The 21,571-nt window shown below is 37.0% G+C and overlaps 1 protein-coding gene across 11 annotated transcripts in view; it reads right to left on the bottom strand.

Annotated features, from left to right (window-relative positions):
* R3HCC1L (R3H domain and coiled-coil containing 1 like) overlaps positions 1-21,571 on the bottom strand; it is an 86,899-nt gene that overhangs the window by 2,039 nt on the left and 63,289 nt on the right. For all 11 annotated transcript variants that reach the window (XR_003905680.1, XM_029932338.1, XM_029932330.1 and 8 more), the window contains 4 exons: positions 14,097-14,272; positions 8,961-9,031; positions 7,952-8,047; positions 7,326-7,466 (listed from right to left, as the gene is read on the bottom strand). Coding sequence is in view for 10 of the 11 variants with exons in the window: in XM_029932338.1 (XP_029788198.1) it covers positions 7,326-7,466; positions 7,952-8,047; positions 8,961-9,031; positions 14,097-14,272 (484 nt within the window). In the remaining variant the exon portion in view is untranslated. The remainder of the gene's footprint in view (positions 1-7,325; positions 7,467-7,951; positions 8,048-8,960; positions 9,032-14,096; positions 14,273-21,571) is intronic.

The raw sequence follows: 21,571 nt of genomic DNA, 5'->3' as shown, positions 1-21,571 counted from the left end.
AATTGGCTTTTCTACAGGATTCCAGGGTTTCTTAGGAAAGCACTGTGGTTCTGAGTCTTATAAACAGGGTAAAGTTATAATAGAAGGGGATCTAAAGGCAAAACCAACATTGGACAAAAGCAATCAAAATTGGTTCTGGAGTCTTAGAAAACCGAAGAAACTAAAGAAGTGACCACTAGAACTCACATTTTTCAATAGACTCATAAATTTAAAACAGAAAGGCTACCTGGGAAGTTTAACAAAAGAAATCCAGGTGTAAAAGAAAAATAATCACCCATAATTCACAATTCCAAACTCAAAGCACTTCTGAAAACAAAGTTTTTTTTTTTAAGTTTAGAGCCAAAATCGATTTGGTAGTAAACATAACCTGAAAAGATAAAAGGCTGCTTATTGTCTTACATATGCCATTTAACGGGACAATCATACACTTTGTGGAAGAAATATTAATGTCAGTGTGTTTGATTTTGGTGTTAGGAAATATATATTAAAATAACCATATTATCTTTCTAAAATTGAAAAAGTTTAGAATACAGAAACATTTCCCACCCTAGTGTTTTCTAATAAAAGATTACAGATCTCTACTGCCAAATACATGTAAAATAATATGTGAGAAAACTGGTGGTAAACCAGTGAAGGCTAGGAGGCAGACTGAGAAGCACAAAGAAATAGTAACAATGTGAGGCATAAATTTAGTAATTCAGAACCACTGAATAGAGAAATACTTTTTAAAGAGGAAACGGAAGCTTGGAGGGGTTAAGTGACTTGCCTACGGTTACATAATCAGTGAAAAGCTAAAGCTGGACCTCAGGCCTTTTCTATCTACTGTCCTGACATCAGAGAGCATCTACGAAGAAAAGGGGAAAAGGAAAAACACAAAAGAGAAAGGAGGGGCTCCTGGGCGGTTCAGTTGGTTAAGCACCTGACTCCAGATTTCACCTCAGATCATGATCCCATGGTTGTGAGATCAAGCCCCAGTCAGGCTTCACATTGGTTCTGAGGCTTGCTTGAGGGTGTCTCTCTCCCAGCTTCTCTCCGCTCCTCCCTTGCTTGCTCTCAAAACAAAATTTAAAAGAGAGAGAGAGAGAGAGAGAGAGAGAGAGAGAGAGAGAGAAAGGAAAGCAGATAATAGCTGATAGACTGCATGAAAAAGCTCCTCTTAACTTGATAGACTGCATGAAAAGAGGTCTTTTAACTTTACCTACAACAATTAAAAAAACAGTAAACTAAGTAAAGAGAAGTCCAACAGCAGCCATTAAGACAGGAAACTCAAGGCAGAATAGAAGAAACTGTATGAAATGGTTAACCTAAAGTACACACATAAGCTGGCCCTAAAGACTTTCATTTCCCAGTATACTAAATATACTGCATAAATGATTGTGTTAAATTAGTGGTCTGAATCACCACTTACCACTCAGGGAATGGAAAGGGATGAAGATGAAAAAAGGGCCAATATGGTGTCATTTCAGAAGAAAACAAAGAAAAGGAATATAAATTAAAACTTTTGAAATCTACTTCTATGCTTTAGAAAATAATGGAGAAAAAACATCACAAAATTCCCTACAGAGGAATAATCAACATGCAGACTTGAAGTACAATTCTGGTCAAACTCATCTAATTGCCTTCCTTTATGGATTGACAGACCTGATAGAGTAAGGTGAAATAATATATGCAACCTCTTAATTTTAGCAAAGTTTTAGATTTTAGGCTTACAACTATTTATATAATCATTAATATGCTGGGAAAGATGTAGTTGCGATCACCTAAGTGTTAAGGGGGACACTACACTCTGGAGAGTAGAATGCTCACCAATGTAACAAAGTGTCAACACAAAGAACTATGTGCTATTATTTAGCAATAGTTGGTAAACTGGTCAGTTAATCCTACGGTTAATTAACATTTTCATCTGATACTGGCTAGTGATATAACCTTATTAAACAGTAGGTGACAGCAAACATATGGGTAAATATTGCATCTCAGACAAAAAGACCACATTAAGATGAAAAGAGAAATGTGGTTGGAAATGAAGGGAATTTCACATTAGGAAAGAAAAGACACCAAGAAAATGCCACATGACCTAGATTATGAGTCCGCAATGCAGCAGAGCCGTTGAAGGCAGAATAATGGAGTGCCTGCAAAGAATTTCAAAAGGTAGCAGTTGTAATTAATTTTTTTTATTACAGTTGACTAAGTATTCTATAGGGATGATTTTACTTTTAAGTTCTTGGTGATTTTAATTAAGCAAACTCGGGGATCAAATCATTGTTTACTTACTCTGCCTTTCAGGCCTGTGACCCAAAAGATGCCTTCTAGAACCAGTCAATTAACCACCTACCCCCGAGAGTAAAATGGAAATAAGAAATAAAGTTATAGCAAGCTTTGAAAATGAGAGAGTAGTTTATTCTGAGACGTAATGATATCTTCTATCTCCAATTTTAGGTGAGAATCAAGTGTTTCGATAAGTGAAACACGGGGAAATATTACCTATACTCCTGAATCTGATCTTTAAAATGTAGTTTTATTATTTCATGTGAATCACTGGCTCAAAACATGATTAAATAAAACACAAAGGGTCAAGGATGATCTATGCTTTGATTTCCCACTCTCAGTGCAGCTCTGATCTGTCATGCACTCTGTTTGAAAAACATCTTCTCCACGATCTAAGACTCTGAACTAAAAGCTCTTATTCTCCAGATATACACATGATTTGCTTAAAATGATTTGGGTACCTCTTTTTTCTTGATTCTTCTCAGAGTAGCTTTATTTTTGAATCTACTTTTTAATTAAGGACTAAAACATAGACTTCTCATTAGAAGGGTAAGAAGACTAAACTAGGGTGAAGGAACTTGGCAGGAAGTATTTAAATCTCAAAAATCACAAATCACAAATTCATTAGTTACAAGATTTTCATAGGCAGTGTTCAACTCTGGGCTTTATTTAAAAAAAAAAAAGGATTTGGAGGAGTTCAGAGTAGAATCATGAATAAGATTTATGAAGAAAAAATGACCAATGTCATTCATGTGTTCAGTCAAGGAACACGTACACTGAGTATCTTTTTATGAACAAGACACTATGCCAGACAGCAGAACTCTTCAAGTGGGTGGGTGGGGGAATCCTAGCTATTCTATAGTACTGTTTGTAAAAGTACCTATATCAGGATGGTACACAGATTTCAATTTCCATGCTAAATTCTGATCAACTGGCAATGGTCAAGTCAAAACTCAAAAAAAGAGTGCCATAACTGATCAGCACTGTTTGTCGTGGACAATGGACGCGTAGCAGCAGTGCAGAGTACACAGGTGTCACTTCTGTCTCATTAGAATGAACACTAATTTTCTAAGAGTCACATAAATAATAGTATCCTGAATTTGTAAAGCACTTTTCTAAACATTTTTACACATTAGCTTAGGTTGTGCACAAAAAATTCATCAGGGTAAGTTATGCATTAGTTTTGCTTTGTTGGAAACTTGAGCACAGAAAGGTGTAAGAGTCGTGTCCATGGAACACAGCTAAAGTTAATGGCAAAAACTCTGTTATATCCCAGATTCCCTTATTCCTAAATAATCTGCCTTTGATCTTTAAAAATTAGAATGGAATGGTGTTCACATTTATTCCCTATTTCTACCAAGGAAAAGAGAAGAGGAAATGGATTAAACACTATACAAATATAAGTTAGACCTGAGGAAGAGTTTTTTTGACAGTGAAAGCTGCTAACCATTGGAAGAGGTAACTAAGAAAAAGACTGCCCTATTTCACTTTCTGAAAACCTTAAAAATTCTTTTTTTTTTTTTTTCTGGGAAAAAGTGTTAAATTACTCCAAAAGGCCTTCAAGAAGGATTACAGTACGGTAGAAAAACCATGGGTTTTAACAGAAGCCTTGGTCCAAATGCCTCCTCTGACTTTATCAGTGAGGTGACTTACCTTCCCTGGGCCAGCTCTAAACTGGAGATCATATCTTCCATCACACAGTTAGCATAACATATTACATTGCCAGGAGTTGCCTTCCCATCCTTTTAATCACAAAAACCTCAAGCTTTTAATCTTAAAATCTTCACAACTGAAAATAATCCAATTAAAAGTGGGCAGAAGACATGAACAGATATTTCTCCAATGAAGACATCCATGAAAAGACCAAAAGACACATGAAAAGATGCTCAACAACACTCACCATCAAGGAAATGCAAATCAAAACCACAGTAAGATATCATCTAACACCAGTCAGAATGGCTAAAATCAAAAACACAAGAAACAAGTGCTGGAGAAGATATGGAGAAATAGGAACCCTCGTGCACTGCTCGTGGGAATGCAAGCTGGTGCAGTCACTAAGCAAAACAGTATGGAAGTTTCTCAAAACATTAAAAATATAATTACCATATGATCCTGTGATCGCATAACTGGGTATTTATCCAGAATATAAAATACTAATTTGAAAGGACACATGCACTCCTATATTTATTGTAGCATTATTTACAACAGCCAAATTATGGAAGCAGCCCAAGTGTCCATTGATAAATGGATAAAGAGGTGATAACTAACACACACACACACACACACACACACACACACACACACAATTATACAGCTATTAAAAAGAGTATTATATAGCCATTAAAAAAGAATGAAATCTTGCCATTTGCAGCAACATGGATAGAGCTAGGAGGTGTTACGCTATGCAAAATCATTACCATATGATTTTTCACTCATATGTGGAATTTAAGGAACAAAACAAAGGAACAAAGGAAAACACCAAGACAAACCAAAAAACAAGACTCCTAACTACAGAGAATAGTGATGGTCACCAGAGGGGAGGTGGTGGAAGGGACGTGAAACGGGATGCAGATCAAGAGTACATGTATCTTGATGAGTCCTGAGTAATGTAAGAATTGTTGAATGACTATGTTGTACACCTGAAACTAATTTAACACTGTATGCTAACTATACTGGAATTAAAAAAAAAAAACCTCAGAATTGAAGTGAGAAGAGAAACAACTGTTTGAAAAATTATTTTCTTCTTTACTCAAGGCAGATACCCTCACTAGATTTAGTCTTAAGTAAAGGAACAACATTTTGCCATCTCTCTAATTCTCCCAAATAGGAGCACAATGTATAATTTACACAGGGCAGGTGCTTAGTGAATGCCAAATGTTGTTGATGGAGAATTACAGAAAACTTAAAATTAAAAAAGTAATGACAAAAAATATGCACTGAAATCTGCGCTAGACTCACCATATACTACTACTACTATTACTAAAAACAGCAGCGGCTAACATTTATCACATGCTGATTACAGACCTACAGAAACAGGAGAGAGCGCATTCCGCTGGGTTCTGAAGATGACTAAGCACCTTTTGTAGATGATCTCACTTCATTTCCATTTTATGGATGAGGAAACAGAGGCCTCCAGAGAATAAGTAATCTGCTCAAGGTCACACAGCCAGAGAGCTTATGGGTAGACCGAGACAGTCTGATTCCAAAACCTAGTATGTTACCCACCAAACTGTACTGATCCCTCCCCCTCCAGCAGAAGAAGGCCTGGAGCAAAAATATCTGTTCTGTTGAATACCTAAACAGTACTTTTCATTTCCATAGAAAAAAATCTTTAAGTGAGAAGTCTTGTGCTCCATGCAGGCAGGTATAAGAATATCTGCTTAATGCATAAAGAAGTCAGAAAGAGAGATCAGGAATTTTTCATATGCGTTTTCTCAAATATGAAGAATGGGAGGGCTCTGAAGCATAATAAAGGAAGAATCTTCTATAAAATCTGTACAGCCTTGGCACCAAGGGACAAGAGGAACTTATCACACTGAGTCTCTATTCACAAATACAGTCCTTCTTTAAAAAATTAAGTAACAGGGTACTCACTTAGCCAACAGCCTCATTTTTAATTGCATCATTGAAACGTCCTCTGTATAAATGGGCATTTAAAACAAATACTTCAAATGAAGCTACACGCTAATGTGGTTACAGAAAAATAGAGGGCAATACTCAAGATGACATCTGGGCAAGACTACTGCTGCAAGACCTGTGGAGACACAGGTAATATTACCTGCACAGGGTCGGGAAGCATAATACATTGCAAAAAGAGCCATTTCTTCTTTTATAGATACCACAGTTATTACCCTCTTTTGATTTTGAGATAAATGTGCTTATCACAGAGAAAACACTTTCCTCAGAGATAACCATTTATGAAGGGTTAAGGACACTGCACATTCTCCTTTACTCTAGTTCTGATACTGTCATCTATAAAAACTAGCTAAGGTCTGTTAAAAGGCCCTTGAGTGAACATGCGTTGGAAAAATCAAAACTGCCTCATTATCATCATTAAGGTTTCAAAAAATTAGTTGGGTTCAACTCTGAAACTAGCACTGCCATGACACACTCTGTCACTGGTTATCTGGCCAGTGCAGCTGAGAGTCCGCAAGCTGCCTGCTATCACCAAGGCAGAGTGGACAGGAAGTATTAATGGCCTTGTTAGACCGGCAATAAACAAGGAGTTTGAAACTTCAATTCGTTTAATGGAAAAATGAAGTTACTTTTTGGTAAGTGGAATTTTCAGAATAAATTGCCTTCATAGATTCCACAGATCGTGGGCTAAGGCAATGAGACTGTCTAAAGCCTGGAAGGTTGATAAAAAGTACTTAAGTGTAACGCCAGAGTCCCAGGCCTTTACATTTAAGTCAACTGCCTATAAGAAGGGAAGAGAGTGATTTTAACCTCACCTCCAAACTACAGGGAAAGAAAAAGCCTGCTGTGGATCAGTGGAAATATTTTCTAAGAACTCATAGGTACTGCAAGATAATCAGAAGAGAGGTTAATCTCTAATGGAGCTACTCAGGGCTGCCTTTAAAGGAAAAATACCTCCTACCGTTACTATCATCCATGTCGGTCCCTGGCTTTTCCTTACTTTGTTTTCTACCTACAATCTAAACCATTAGATTATATCATGGCAATCAAGGCCCCATAAAACCACAGCAAATGTTTTCTGCTTGAGAGACTACGATGTCTTTACAGGAAAATTTTGCTCAGAGTCTAGAGCAACAACTAGAGAAAAAGCCATGGATGACGAGCTGAGAAGACTGAATCTATCTCTTAGAAAACAACAGTAGGAACATGGATTAGGATGCCTTGGTGTATGGAACGGGAAGATGAATCCTGAAATGTCTCCCCTCTAAATATAAGGCATGAAAACAATTTTAATACACTTGGGAGGCTTCTAGGAAATGGAAATGACAAAATGGAATGGGCTTCATTCCTTTTTTTTTTTTTTAACCACATGCCTTATAGTGAGCTCTAGAGAACTAGAGAAGAACACAATCACTTCAACTTACCTCGGGCTTCCTGCAGTTTCTTGAGCTCTGCTTCCCTTTCTGTTTTGCTCTGTTTACTTCGAACCCCAAGGGCACTGATGACTAACCTTCTGGCTAGGGCTGCTGAAGTCTCAGGACGTTCCTTTGCTGGCTGGAGGAGCTCTGAATGGGAGAAACGGCGGGGGCAGGAGGAAGTAAGGACAAGAAAACACTCTGGTGCCAAGTGATTTAACTCCATAATTAACATATGAGGTAGACTAACAAGGGCTGCATCAGCAGTAATTAATACAGGCCAATAGATGATCATCAAAGGAAACTAACGTGGCAAAGCACAAACAACCCTGGCTTCGTTATCTGTATTAACACAATTTCTACAGTGGCTCAAATAGCTCAACAGTGAGGTAAACCAGACAAGGATGTCAACAAAAAAATGGTGGCTACATTGCTTGCCTAGATCTCCCATTCTCTCCAAGTGGCTGCTCAGATGCCATATTTCCAACATAACCTTTCCTCTTTCTTTAAGACTATACTATCTTTAACACTAAAAATAAAAGAGATATGTCTTTAGGACTCTAGATGAGGAATAAGTGCTGGAGAGAACAGTAATACACTATTAACAAGAAAAGCCCCTGAGAATATAAACTCACCGGAATAAGCTCTAGCTTTGGCCTTGGCCGCTCTTGTGGCCTGTGACAGGGGCCGGATTTTCACCATGGTATGTTTACTACCCAGAGCGTCACGAGCTGCAAAGAAGAATAAATGTAAGGAAGTAGAAGACATGAAGAAGAGTGATACAAAGGAAAATTGAGGATAATGACACAAAAAACAGAGGTATTTCCTAGATGTCTGGCTGTTATGCTTTATTTTTTTTTCATGGCGAGCTTTAGAAAATTCATTAACAATTTGGCAAGTGATTATTTTAGATCAGGGATCAGCAAACTATGGTTCTGTGACCAAATCTAGCTAACCACCTATTTTTGTAACGTTTTATTGAAACGTTTCTATTCATCTGAATACTGTTTAGGGATGCTTTCTTATTACAATAGCAGGATTAAGTACTGAACGAGACCTTACACCCTAAATACTTACTATCTGGCCCTTTACAGAGTAAGTTTGCAGACCCCTATTCTAAGTGGTTCAGACAGGATCCAACATCTCTAATTGCTTTGAATGTTCCTGTATCACATCTATCACGAGGCTAATGATAGAAGTGCAAAGGCCCGGTCATATGTTCAGAAAGCACGTATCGCTTTGTGAGACTTATTACTTGCAGTGAGAGATTTCTCACTGGAAAGGTTAAAGGGCTACTTCAAATTCATTTGTCTAGGGGAAAAACATCACAAAAATTTTAAGATTTAGTCGCACTGGTTTCTTAAACTTCTACGTATAGTCTGTTTATGTACTATTATAACTGACCGTTCTACAGCAGGGTAACCTTGGAAGGAGTTGGCTCTCACTCCAAATACCACTGGATTAACATGAAAAGGAAGAGAGGGAGCACATGGGTACCAAAGCACTATGCCTCAAAAATCTGTTTCTGCCACTTACCTATAACCAGCTGAATACAATGCCAGTTGGCTAGAATACAAGGGAAATAAGAAGAGCAGGAGAAAAGGGACAATAAGAAAAGACTACCACAACCCAGCGGGTGAATACCTGTAATTGGACTGGAGAATACTCCTAGGGCATGTGTATCATCCACCCATTTAATATCAAATCCTTTCTTTCTGCAACAAAAGAACACAATTTTATTTAGAATAAAATTTACTTTTATGAAGCATCTTTCAAATAGAGTCTCATAAAGCATTTCATGATGAGATAAACACTCAACGAGTGCACAGGTGGAATGGGGATAACGACACAAAAAGCAGCTTGGAGGACAGAAGCAGCCACTGAATTTTAAAAGCAATAATACCATCATAAAGAACTACCTGGGAGTATTTTATGTTCCCAGCCATTTTATAGACATCAACTAATTAATCCTCACATGTCCCTTGGGGAGGTAAAGTATTTATCGCACTATTTACAAGAGACGTTCTTATGGGCACGGAACAAGAAAAGGTGAAAAAAAAAGTAGAGGAGGGATAGAAGAATACTGGAAGAGGAGGGAGGCAGGGAAGGTCACCTGGATTTAATGCAAATGTAGACTCACAGAGACACAGAGAGGGAGAAAGAGAGAGGGAGATCGGAGGACGTTCAAAGCAAGACACAAACAACCCCCCCCCCACCCAACCCCCTGCAAAACAACAAAAAAAGTAAATAATAAAGAAGACAACTCTAATCAGAGAGGCTAACTATTCTTTCTAGCTGTAGAAAGAAGAAGGGGAAAATAGGAAAGAATTATGGCAAAGTCGGAAAAATTCAGGATAAAAGAAATCAAGATCAGAGAAACATCAGACAGGATTAGACAGAATCAAAAGAAAGACCATTAAGTACTAAAAAACACCTTTACTTTGGAGCAGAGCTATTAGTGAGCATGACTATCAAAATGATGACAATTTTTTTCTGCTAGGAACTTAAAACTGTTCATAGATTCAACAGCTCTGTAGAAAGGGTACAGGGTTGAGGGTCAGATACAAAAGGACTCAGGATTCTGCCATGTTGAGACCTTGGTCAGCTTTAACTTCTCTTTTTTTAATGTTTTTATTTATTTTTGAGAGACGTAGAGAGACAGTGGGAACAGGGGAGGGTCAGAGAGAGAACGAGGCACAGAATCCGAAGCAGGCTCCAGCTCTGAGCTAGCTGTAAGCACAGAGCCTGATGCGGAGCTCGAACCCACGAACTGTGAAATCATGACCTGAACTGAAGCTGGGCGCTTAACCGACTGAGCCACCCAGGCGCCCCAGCTTTAACTTCTCTTTAAGCTAAGTCTGTTCATCTGTAGAATGAACATAGTACCTTCCAAACAGTTATTGTGAAAATGGAAATGAGACCATCTATGACAAGGCAAAGAGCATGATGTTGAGCACTTATGGACATTTAAAAATCAACGTTTCTCATTTTTTATGACTAATAGCAATATTCATCAGGAAGATTATTAATATTGATAAGGATGGTGACTAAAATATAAAGTTGAATCAGGTATTTGACTCTCAAGACGTTATTATACACTTTTGCACCATGACCTTGACTTTATTTTTATAAAGCACTATAAAGAAAGGAAAAAGACAACAGCTAAAATATCTTCCTTCAGACAAGAAAAAAATTCCTTTGAGAAAAAAGGCATGAAGGAGGCTTTGAAGGTTAGTTAGAGAATTTCCTGAATGTAAGGGTAAGTTTGACCATGGCATAAAATGACCACAGGGGTTGGAGACGGAAAAAGTTCAATAGCGGAAGAGTCTATATAATAAGAGTTTACAAAAAGGTTAGAAAAAGACCTTAGATGGGTTCTGGAGAGCTTTTAGACTGGATTTTATAATCCTTTAAAAATGCTTCTTCTCTTTTGGGACTCTTTTTAGGTTTGAGAGAAAAATGGACTTGCAGGGAAGATGAGGAATAAAACAAAGGGAAATTAATAATTCATAAGAATTAACTAGCCTTCAGGAAATTCTAGCCATCAACAAAACTAATCCTTGGTTTTAAAAATCATCATTACTAAGAACAATCTAAGGTAGTTCTAATTTGGGATTTAATCTCATTGACTGCTTTTTGAAATCTATTAGGCACTTTATGTGGAACAGGCCCTGATACAGGGTCTTAACATAACATTAATGAATTAGACTGACTGACCAACCCTATAAATTTAGCGTACAGTCTACAGGAAGTTAAATGTCCTCCAGGATCCAGTCACCCCCTTATTTCTTTTATGATACCTTCCCCCTATCCAAATTTAAGTGAGGTAGATGGCTGCTAGCTACCTCTGTCTGCTGTAGAACTTTATTTAAAAAAAAAAAAAAAAAAAAAAAAGCGTGCTTGTTTTGAACATAAAATTTCACTGAATACAACCATGCTCATTTGTTTACACGTTGTCTCTGGCTGCTTTTGTGCAATGATGGCAGAGTTGCCTAAAATATTTCCTATCTGACCCTTTAAAAAAAAGTGGGGGGCTAAACCCTAACTGATAGAATCTTAAAATTTCAAGATACATAGGCATTTTTTTTTTTTTTTGCAGAGAGAGAGCGTGAGAGCGAGAGAGCATGAACACGCTTGAGCAGAAGCCAGGCAGAGGGAGAAGAGAGAAAATCTTCAACAGGCTCCATGCTCAGTGTGGAACTGGACGTGGGACTCGATCTCACGACCAGAGATTATGGCCAGAGCTGAAATCAAGAGTCAGACACTTAACAAACTAAACCACCCAGGTGCCCCAAATTTTAAATTTAAATGTGCAGCATCAGACAATAGACTTAGTTCATTTTTAATTTTCAGGATTAGAATATTAAAGTATAATCCTTCTTGGTACTGACTTCTTCAAGATCCTAAACATCTCTTTCTTAATAACTTTCTTTCTGGATTGTTTCTTTATTCCTGAACTTATTTTCTTCTTGTAAGCTAGAGGTACATATGAGGTATACTCCTCTTTCTTTTACCTTGTCTTATATATGTATAAACTACATACATAACTAGAGTTAGTGCAACTGTTTTCAAACCCACTTATATCCATTTTTATTTATATTATCACTACATAATTTAATAAAATTTAAATAATGAAATATGAGTGTCAAAAAGAAGAGTTATTGTATCTATAAAAACTTAACTAAATGCTTTGGAAGATTAGAGAATGGTGAAGTCACAAAAAAATTCCAATAATGATTACAATTATATTTGGGCAAAAGAGCTATAAAAGACACAAACATTTTAACCTATAAGGAATATGCACTCAGAGGCCTCTAAAGGTACATTAAAGCTCTTGTTCCACTTTGGTTGATAAATTACGAGATTATGAACATATAGGACTCTTTTACCAATAGACCAATAACTTAAAAGAAATAAAATGCTTTGGAACCACATCAAAGACTGACAAGTGTTTACATGTGTTGTTAAATAAACTAGTTGAGACATATAACAATCATTAATTTCTCTCTCAATAGTAAGAATAACCTCAAATCAATCATTTAATTTACAGTGCTGCTGAAGAAGAAAACATGTATCCTTTCAGGAGAAATCCTTTTCTTCTACTTCAGACTTCAATTCCAAGGAAAAGAATTGGCTCACAGTAAAACAAACAAACAAACAAACAAACAAAAAACCTAAACCTCCAAAAAAGCCAAGGCACTGAGTGAGAATTTGTAGAAGCAGAACTAAAAAGATGTCAGGTAAAGGAATTACCAGACACAGACCACAGAAGGTTTACGTTTAACACACTTGAAGAAATTTTTTAAATCTTCAAAGTATTTTGGAAAAAAAGAAACTAAAAAAGGACCATACAGATTTTAAAGTAAAATAGATAACTCTGAAAAAAAGAAAAACATAAAATTAAATGTAAACATTCAATGGACAGATTTAACAACAAATTAAACGCAGCTAAAGAAAAAAATTAGTGAACTGGAAATAAGAGCTAAAGAAACTACTTAGAATGTAATAGAGACAAACATGGAAAATACAAAAGAGAGGTAACATTAGGATTAAGTGAGAAGGTCAAATATATATTTTCTTGGCATCTTAGAGAAGGTAAAAGAGACTGGCACAGAGGCAATATGTGAAGAGATAATGTGCGTGTTCTCCAAAATCAATGAAAAATACTTACTCACTGATTTAAGAATCCCAGATAATCTCAAGAATAAAACAAACAAAAAAGTGAAGCCCCGTCACATTAAATTGCACAATACCAAAGACAAACTCCTAAGAGCATCCAAAGAGAAAAGACAGATTACATTCAGAAGCAACAGTCGTGAACTTTTAGCTGGCTTCTTATTCTCCACAGAGAAAGCCAGGAGACAATGGAATAAATCTGCACGTTTTTGAGGAACAATGACTGGTCAACCTAGAATTCTACACCTAGCAAAAATGTCTTTGAAAAATGAAGCTGAAATAATGCCATTAAAAAACAACAAAAAACACAGCTGACTTTGTTAACACTAGATTGTTACTAAACTAAATGCTAAGGAAATAAATATGTTCCATGCAGGAAGAAAAATATTTCAGATGGGAGATAGATGCAAGACGTATAAATGAAGAACACAGAACGTGGATAAATCTGAATGCTGAATATATAAAATAGTAACATCAAATGGAGTTTAAAAAGAAAAAAATGAAGAAAATAGTCACAATGGCATATTAGTTGAGAGTGGCAGAAAGGAAGGAAACAGAACTGGGAAATGGAATTAAAAGCTCTTATCAAGTTTGGAAAGGGTATAAAAATATTTCAGCCACTGATAAGTTAAGCATGCATTTTGTAATTTCTAAAGTAACCACCAAAGAATAGAAACAAAGTATCATTTCCAAACAAAATAGAATGAGAAAAAAATACCTCATCAATCCAAAAGAAGGCAAGAAAGAAGAGAAAAAGATGAAACAAGTAAACACAAAAAAAAGATGGCAGGCATACAGCCAAATAGATCAATAGTTATAATAAGTATAAATGGACTAAATGTACCATGAAGACATTCAGAAGTCATCACTGAGGACACTCTTAAATGCTAAAATGGAGTCTTTAAAGACTGGCATTTTTAAAGAACTCAGAAGACTGGCTTGACAGAGAAGATTTCTAATGGTCTTGGTAAAGACAATAAACAAAACTGATGCTAAAGTAAACAATAGGGAATATGCAAACTAAAGAGATGATTTTTCAGAAGACATTTTAAGAAAACTTCATCCCGCCTTCCCAAACATGCCCAACCATTTGCAAATACTTACTGATAACTGCAGAAAACACGTAGGAGGTCTTCAGTACGAAATTCTCGGGGAAAGTCATAAATTTCAATGACATGTGGAAATTCACAATCACTGAGGTCAATATCAGAAACTTCATGGTTGTAATAATCAAATCTAGATTCCTGGATGCTTTCTCTATTCTTCATATTCCCCGATAACTAGGAAAGAAGCAGCATATAAGTGGTTGTTACCTCAAGCCAGAACATTATAAAATATATATAAATACTTCTCATCTCCACATTCCAATTCCTTAAACTTTAGCACTGTCTTTGTATTAACGCTGTTCACGGATACAATAATGGCCAGGGGTCTATCATCCACTTTATATTAACATGTGAAAAATTTTAAAAGGTGCTGAAATTCCAACAAAGATAGGCAATGCATGAAGCTTCAGTTGCATCTAACAACCAGAGTGTGAGAAAATGTAGAATGATTAATGTGGTGAGTTACAAATGGTACATCTTGGAAAATGAATTTCAGAAAATAGCTGAAGAGATGAATTAATAACATTTGTTTTATTTGAGCTTATTGACCAGACTCATCTCATAGTTTCTTTTATGGAAGTGAACAAAACGAAATAGAAATTTAAAAAACGAAAACATTTTTAGTCCACCTTTTGTTGAATGTAGCTTACGAAGGAATTTGTTAAGACCAATGTAAGTGGCAGAATGATAAGGTCTCTAGTATGTGGCTACCTACAGAAATTCCCACATAGCAGGTTAGTACAAAAAATTAACAGTAATGGGATATACTTAAAATTCTACTATCCCTTGAGAAAACGAAAGGCTATCACCTACTGCACACTAAAGGCAGAAGGGAAGGGGGAAAAATGTAAAGTGGCAGCAAAGCCCTAACAGTCATTTTGTCATTCACCTGTTCTAAAACCACGCTGCTAGTACTGAGCACCCACAGCCTTCAGACCTGAGAGTGTCTTCTCTCTGTTAATCAGAAGTCCAACTCGATCCCTTCAAGCTTTTCCTTCATTTATACTGTGCCTCAGTGCCCATCAAATCAGGAAATGAGAAGTTACAATGCCAAGAACACCTCTCCTTTCCTTGCAGAAATGAAAAAAGATTCAAGAATTTTATTCAGGAGGGAAGAGAGACAGAAGGTGATTTAGGTAAACTCAACACAAATGTTTATTGTTGTGCCTCTAGTTCCTTTTCTCCACAGAGCTTTAGTTTACATCTAAAAAAAAAAAAGGAATAATAATAGCACCTATACCTCACATAGGTGTCTGGATTAAATGAGATGATTTGTAAGTGCTCAGCACACTAAGCATAATACTTATATAATGCCTAAGTATTCAATGAATTCAACCTACTTATGCAAATTTTAACTAAGTGCTGGATCCATTACAGGATAAGCACCACCATCTTACTTCCACTGTTTGGGATACAGAAAGCAAGAAGAGAATATTCCTTCCTCTGTAACAATGAGAAAAGATTAAGTGATCTATAAAATCCTACCTATTGTTGAATTCACCAGACTGCTGAGTATGCAAGACAACCAAAAATACCCAGAACTCCACAGAGTAACAAATTCCTCCAAAGAGAAACAGAACACAGACACTGGGTCGCCTCTGGCATAGCATGGGAAGAAGTGGGCACCACAAAAACAGGCAACAAGAAATCAGCTAAACTTAACAAATTCTTAAAAGTCTAAAGTGGGCTGGTCCGTCATGTTAAAATAACTCAGAGCCCCAGACACAGGGACGGTCTGCAAGCATTTCTAAGTCCATACTTATGCCAGTGCCACACTGTCTTGATTAATGCAGTTTTATAAGAGGTTTCTGAAATCAGAAAGTTTGAGTCTTCCTATTTTGTCCTTCCTTTTCAAAATCATTTTGGTTATTCTGGGTCCCCTGGATTTCCATATAAATTTGAGGCTCTGCTTGTCAATTTCTGCCAAAAGGGAAAAATAAAGAAAAAAGAAAAAGGAGAGCTGGGATTCGTTGAATATGTAGATCAACTTAAGCAGTACCTAAACAATATTAAGAAAAGATGAACATGGGATACTTCCCATTTATTCAAATCTTTAATTTCTTCCAACAGTGTCCTGTAGTTTTGGGAGTTCATGTTTTATATACTTCTTTTGATAAATTTATTCTCATATAGTTTTTAAGTACAATTATAAATGGAATTTTCTTAACTTCATTTTTGGATTTCTGACATTGCCTTCTTGAGTTACTTAGCAAAAATAAATCACAGCACGTCTGTGCATTTATAAATTGGGGCTATACAATGCATTATGAGAGGTAAACAACGCATGACTTCAAAAACACTTAAGAATTAAAAATTCTAAGAAATGATTATAAAGGGGGAAGGAAACAAGGCAGGATGGTCTGGCAGGAACATCTATAAAACAGTACCCGACCTGCTAAGACTTAGTTGCCTGGATACCTATTTGTAGAGAAAAATGGTGAGGAGAGTACAAGGTCAATTGGGCCTGGATCATTGAGCTTTTTACTTCTGTTGTCTTTAGTTTGATCCTTGGTTCTTCAAGATACAAAAAGAAAAGCAAAAAGCTCTAAAGTCACAAGCCAATTACTATCTACAGACAAAAAAATAAAAATATGCTACATTATTCTGGAATAAAGTCATGTTTCTATCTCTGTCCGATGAGCATGTCAGACAGGCTGCTATTACTATCCTGATTACAATGATGGAGGATTGCATCACAGACTAAAGGATACCCCTAAGATTACAAATCAAATTAATGACAGAGTTTGAGTCATAACCCAGGTCTCCTGACTGCTGGTGTAGTATTGCTTCCGTAACATGGTGAAAAGGTCTTACGGTGAACACAATCAGAAACCGTGGTGTATTAATGTTCGGGACAACGAATTCTCTGATTAAGCATTTATGGATATAAGCTATTCTAAGAAGAAAGGGAAGGGCAAAAGGAGAAAAGGAAGGAGTGAGGAAGGGAAGATCAATGCCGAACGAAGCTGAAGACAATTCAGGGTTGATTTTTCTTTTTTGTTTTATAAAGTTTATTTATTTATTTTGAGAGAGACAGACACAGCACAAATAGGGGAGAGTCAGAGAGAGAGGAGAAAGAGAATCCCAAGGAGGCTCCGCGCTGCCAGCACAGAGCCTGACGTGGGGCTTGAACCCACGAAACCATGAGGTCATGACCTCAGCTGAAACCCAGGCGCCCCCAGGGTTGATTTTTCTACTGGTGTATCTAGATGGCATACAGAGCATAGATTAAACTTTCCAAAACACTGGTTTTAACATGTCATTCCTTTTTTAAAAAAAATTTTTTTAACAATTATTTATTTTTGAGAGAGAGACACACACAGAGTATGAGCAAGGGAGGGTCAGAGAAAGGGGGAGACAGAATCAGAAGCAGGCTCCAGGCTCTGAGCTGTCAGCACAGACACCTACATGGGGCACGACATCATGTCATTCCTTTGATCAAAACTCTGGCTATACTTAAAGCTCCCATAATTTGGCCCCAACCTACCTGTGGTAGAGAGAATAATGTCCTCTCAAAGACATCCGTGTCCTAATTCCCTTAAACTACGATTATGGTACATGCCAAAGGAGAATTAAGGTAGCAGATAGAATTAAGGTTGTTATTCAGATGACTTTAAATTAGAGAGATTATCTTGGATTATCTGGGTGGACCCAGTTACAATCACAGGGGTCCTTAAAAGCAGAAAAGCCCAGAGGAGAGAGACAATGAGTCAGAGCGATAAGATATTAGAAAGACTCAACTGATCTTTGCTGGCTTTGAAAGTGGGCCAAAGAATATAGGCAGGCTCCAGAAGCTAAAAAAGGCTAGAGAACAGGTACTCCCCTAGGGCCTCTAGAAAGGAATACAACCCTGCCAACGCCTTAATTAATTAGCCCAGTGAGACCCATTTTGGACTTCTGACTTCCAGAACTCTAAGATAATAGATGTGTGTTGTTTTAACTAGTTTGTGCTGGAGCACCTCGATGGTTCAGTTGGTTAAGTGATCCACTCGATTTTGGCTCAGGTCATGATCTCAAGGTCTGGAATTCAGCTAGTGAGTTGGAGCCCGGTATTGGGCTCACATCGAGGAGACTTACAGGATTCTGTCTCCCTCTCTCTGCCCCTCCTGCTCACGCACATGCATGACTGTCTCTCTCAAAAACAAATAAATGTTAAAAAAAAAAAACAAAATAAAACACTAGTTTGTGGTAATTTATTACAGCAATAGTAAACTAATACACTATCTAATATGCTACATTCCAACTGAAGAGTAATACTCACTGTGCCTAAATACATCTTACTTCCTCCTGTCTATTGCCTTGGTCATTATTATTTTGCAGGTGCTGACTGACATCTCAAAATATGACACCATTCTCCAAGGACATACTCAAAAACCACCTCTTTATGCTTCCTCCCCTAAACATCGCAAAGCATGTATAATCTGACCCTTCGTCTACATTTCTACAGCATTTATCTCCGCTGCACTACTTTTGTAATCCTCATTACCTGGCACTTTATGTTACAGCTGAACCTGTGTCTTCCTCCAACTGTGCCCTGACCACCTAACCACCCCTCCAATAAACATTTAATGTGTTAAACACACATTAGAAAAAAACCTTGAAATTCAATATGTAACAAAATTTTAAGATGAAGTGCTATCAGAAGGTAGAAGAGAACTTTGCTAACTGTCTTCACTGCCCAAGTAATTAAAACAGAGACAAGGCAGACCGAGCTGCCATCAGTACAAGTGTGCAAAGGCACATAAGTGTTCAGTGAACACCACTGAAGAGTTCTGTGTGGGTACAACAAATAATTCAGGACTTGGGGGGAGTGTTACAGGCTTAAATGTGTCTTCTCCAAATTCATGTTAAAGTGCTAACAACTAGTACCCTACAATAGGACTGTATTTGGAAATACAGCTTTTAGAGGTTAATGAAGTTAAAGTAACGTCATTAGGATGGGCTCTAAAATGAGTGGTGTCTTTGTAAGAGGGGCTGTGGACACAGACACAGAAGGAAGACCATGTGAAGACACAGGGACAAGAAGGCCATCTACAAACCAAGGAGAGGCCTCAGAAGAAACCAACCCTGCTGACACCTTCATCTGGACCGCTAACCCCCAGCAAGCAGGAAAACAGCTTTCTGTGGTGCTGCACTACAGCTGGTTTGGGGCACTGGCGTCCGGCAGCCTTAGCAAACTGCCCCACAGGGCGTAAGGCTGGAGAGAGGCTGGAGTCCCAGTCTCCTCATCAACATTTGGATTCTACATCCAACTATAAGGGACATGTCATATTTATCCTGAGAGTCCCCTAATACTGCACATATTATCTTGCACAAAGTTGGCATTCAATAAACATTGTGGAACAAATAAAATACACGACTCAAGTTAATTACTTTGTCCAAATGCATGATTAACAAGACTAATTCTGTACAAACTCCTCGCCAATAAGGGTTTAAATTATGCAACATATATATATTTTTAAAGGACTCTGGATGGCACTCTGAAATTTGAAAAAAAAATGACACTTTTTTCTTTCCTTTTACCAATAAATTTTAACCGCTCTGGTTACATAAATTATGCAGAAAACCCAAATAAATAAATTATAGGGGTGCCTGGGTGGCTCAGTCGGTTAATCAACCAACTTCGGCTCAGGTCATGATCTCAGAGCTTGTGTGTTTGAGGCCCTCATCAGGCTCTGTGCTGACAGCTCAGAGCCTGGAGCCTGCTTCAGATTCTCTGTCTTTTCCTCTCTCTCTGCTCCTCCCTGGCTCATGTTCTCTCTCTCTCTCAAAAGTAAGAAACACTAAAAAAATAAAAAATTAAAATTAAAAAAATGAAAATATAAAAGAAAAATTTCAAAACAGATCATCTAAACTTCTGATAGTGACAAATTCAGGACTGAAGTCTGGGAACATTCTGTACTTTTTATGAGCTATTTTCACGTCCTGGAATGCCTGTCTGTTCTCGGTCCTTCCTCCCCTTTAAGACCTAGCATCAATCTTTATCTCCTCTTAAAGCTTTCCCTATTGACTCCAGTTTAGTGGCCTCTCCCTTCCTTATACTAACTACTACATCATAATACTTGGCAGTTGGATATACAGTAAAACCTTGGTTTGAAAGCACACTTCATTCTAGAAACATGCTTATAATCCAAAGCACTTGTGTATCAGTTCAAATTTCAAGAACAAATGGCTCAGTTGTGATCATGTGATATTCGGCCTCACATACTGCTCGTTTATCAAGTTAAAATTTATTAGAAATTTTGCTCATCTTGTGGAACACTCACAGAACAAATTCACAATCCAAGGTTTTACTATATACCATGTTTCATCAATTCTAAGATACATAATTTTTTTCACATTTTAACACTTCTGACATCAGGATGCATCTTATAACCATGCATATTGTAGAAACTGCTGGTCTGCATATGCATAAGCATCAAAGGACCAATACCAAAACCAGCAGAAAGGGTGGTCAGCAGTGTTGAAGAAAATCTGGATATAAGAAGTGCTCTAAATAAATGCAAACAAGGCTTAGGAATCCAGCAACAATGATTTTCGCTTCTTTTATGTATTTAAGAAAGTTGCATCATCAAAGTTCTTGATGTCGCCAGAAGATGAAAAGATGGGAAGGCATCCTATTAATGACTAAATTAAGAAATTATTAGATTATTAGATTTCTAGTAATAAGTCTATTTCTAAATTAACTCTATTAGATTTCTAATAACTATAAACATTAGTTTTAGGAAAATCTTAGCCAATTTCTTTCACCTACATTCTCTTTATGTAAGAAATGACAGAGGATAAAAATTTATATCTAATTAAGTCTAACAGAGTTCTTTATACAATAAAAATTCTAAAGGGTAAGCATTATGTGAAATCAGTCTAACTTTTTCCTTTCTTAAAAGTGACACATAAAATGATGATGGTTTTCACAATTGATGGCTTTCTCAAATCAATGAAACAGAATATTCTTTTAATATTTTTCTAGCAATTTATTTCTTTTTTAAGATAATTTATTTTGAGATAGAGCAAGCAGGGGAGGGGCAGAGAGAGAGAGGGAGAGAGAATCCCAAGCAATGCTGTCCGTGAAAGAGCCGGACAAGGGGCTTGAATCCACAGACTGGGAGATCATGACCTGAGTTGGACGCTTAACCGACTGAGCCACCCAGGTGCCTCTAGAACTGACTGCATAGATTAATTCTGTAAATAATGTAATCATGTCATACAACCAACTTGTGGTAAAGTCTTTGTTGTCCTTGTCTCTATAACTTATGCCCCCATATTTAAATTTGTTATAGATATAACAAATAGTTTAAGGTGGTTTATTACGTTTAATTAAAAGTAGCCACAGGTCTGTGCTGACAGTGTGGAGCTTGCTTGGGATTTTCCCTCTTTCCCTTTTTGCCCCTCCCCCATTCACTCTTTCAAAATAAATATATAAACTTAGAAAAAGAAAAAAGAATCCATGCAGTCAATTCTCAATTACATAGG

Source organism: Suricata suricatta, chromosome 2 (assembly GCF_006229205.1).
Source record: "Suricata suricatta isolate VVHF042 chromosome 2, meerkat_22Aug2017_6uvM2_HiC, whole genome shotgun sequence".
In the NCBI taxonomy this organism is placed as follows: domain Eukaryota; kingdom Metazoa; phylum Chordata; class Mammalia; order Carnivora; family Herpestidae; genus Suricata; species Suricata suricatta.
Note: the sequence above shows the minus strand (reverse complement) of the source record. Positions and strands in the feature narration are given on the sequence as shown.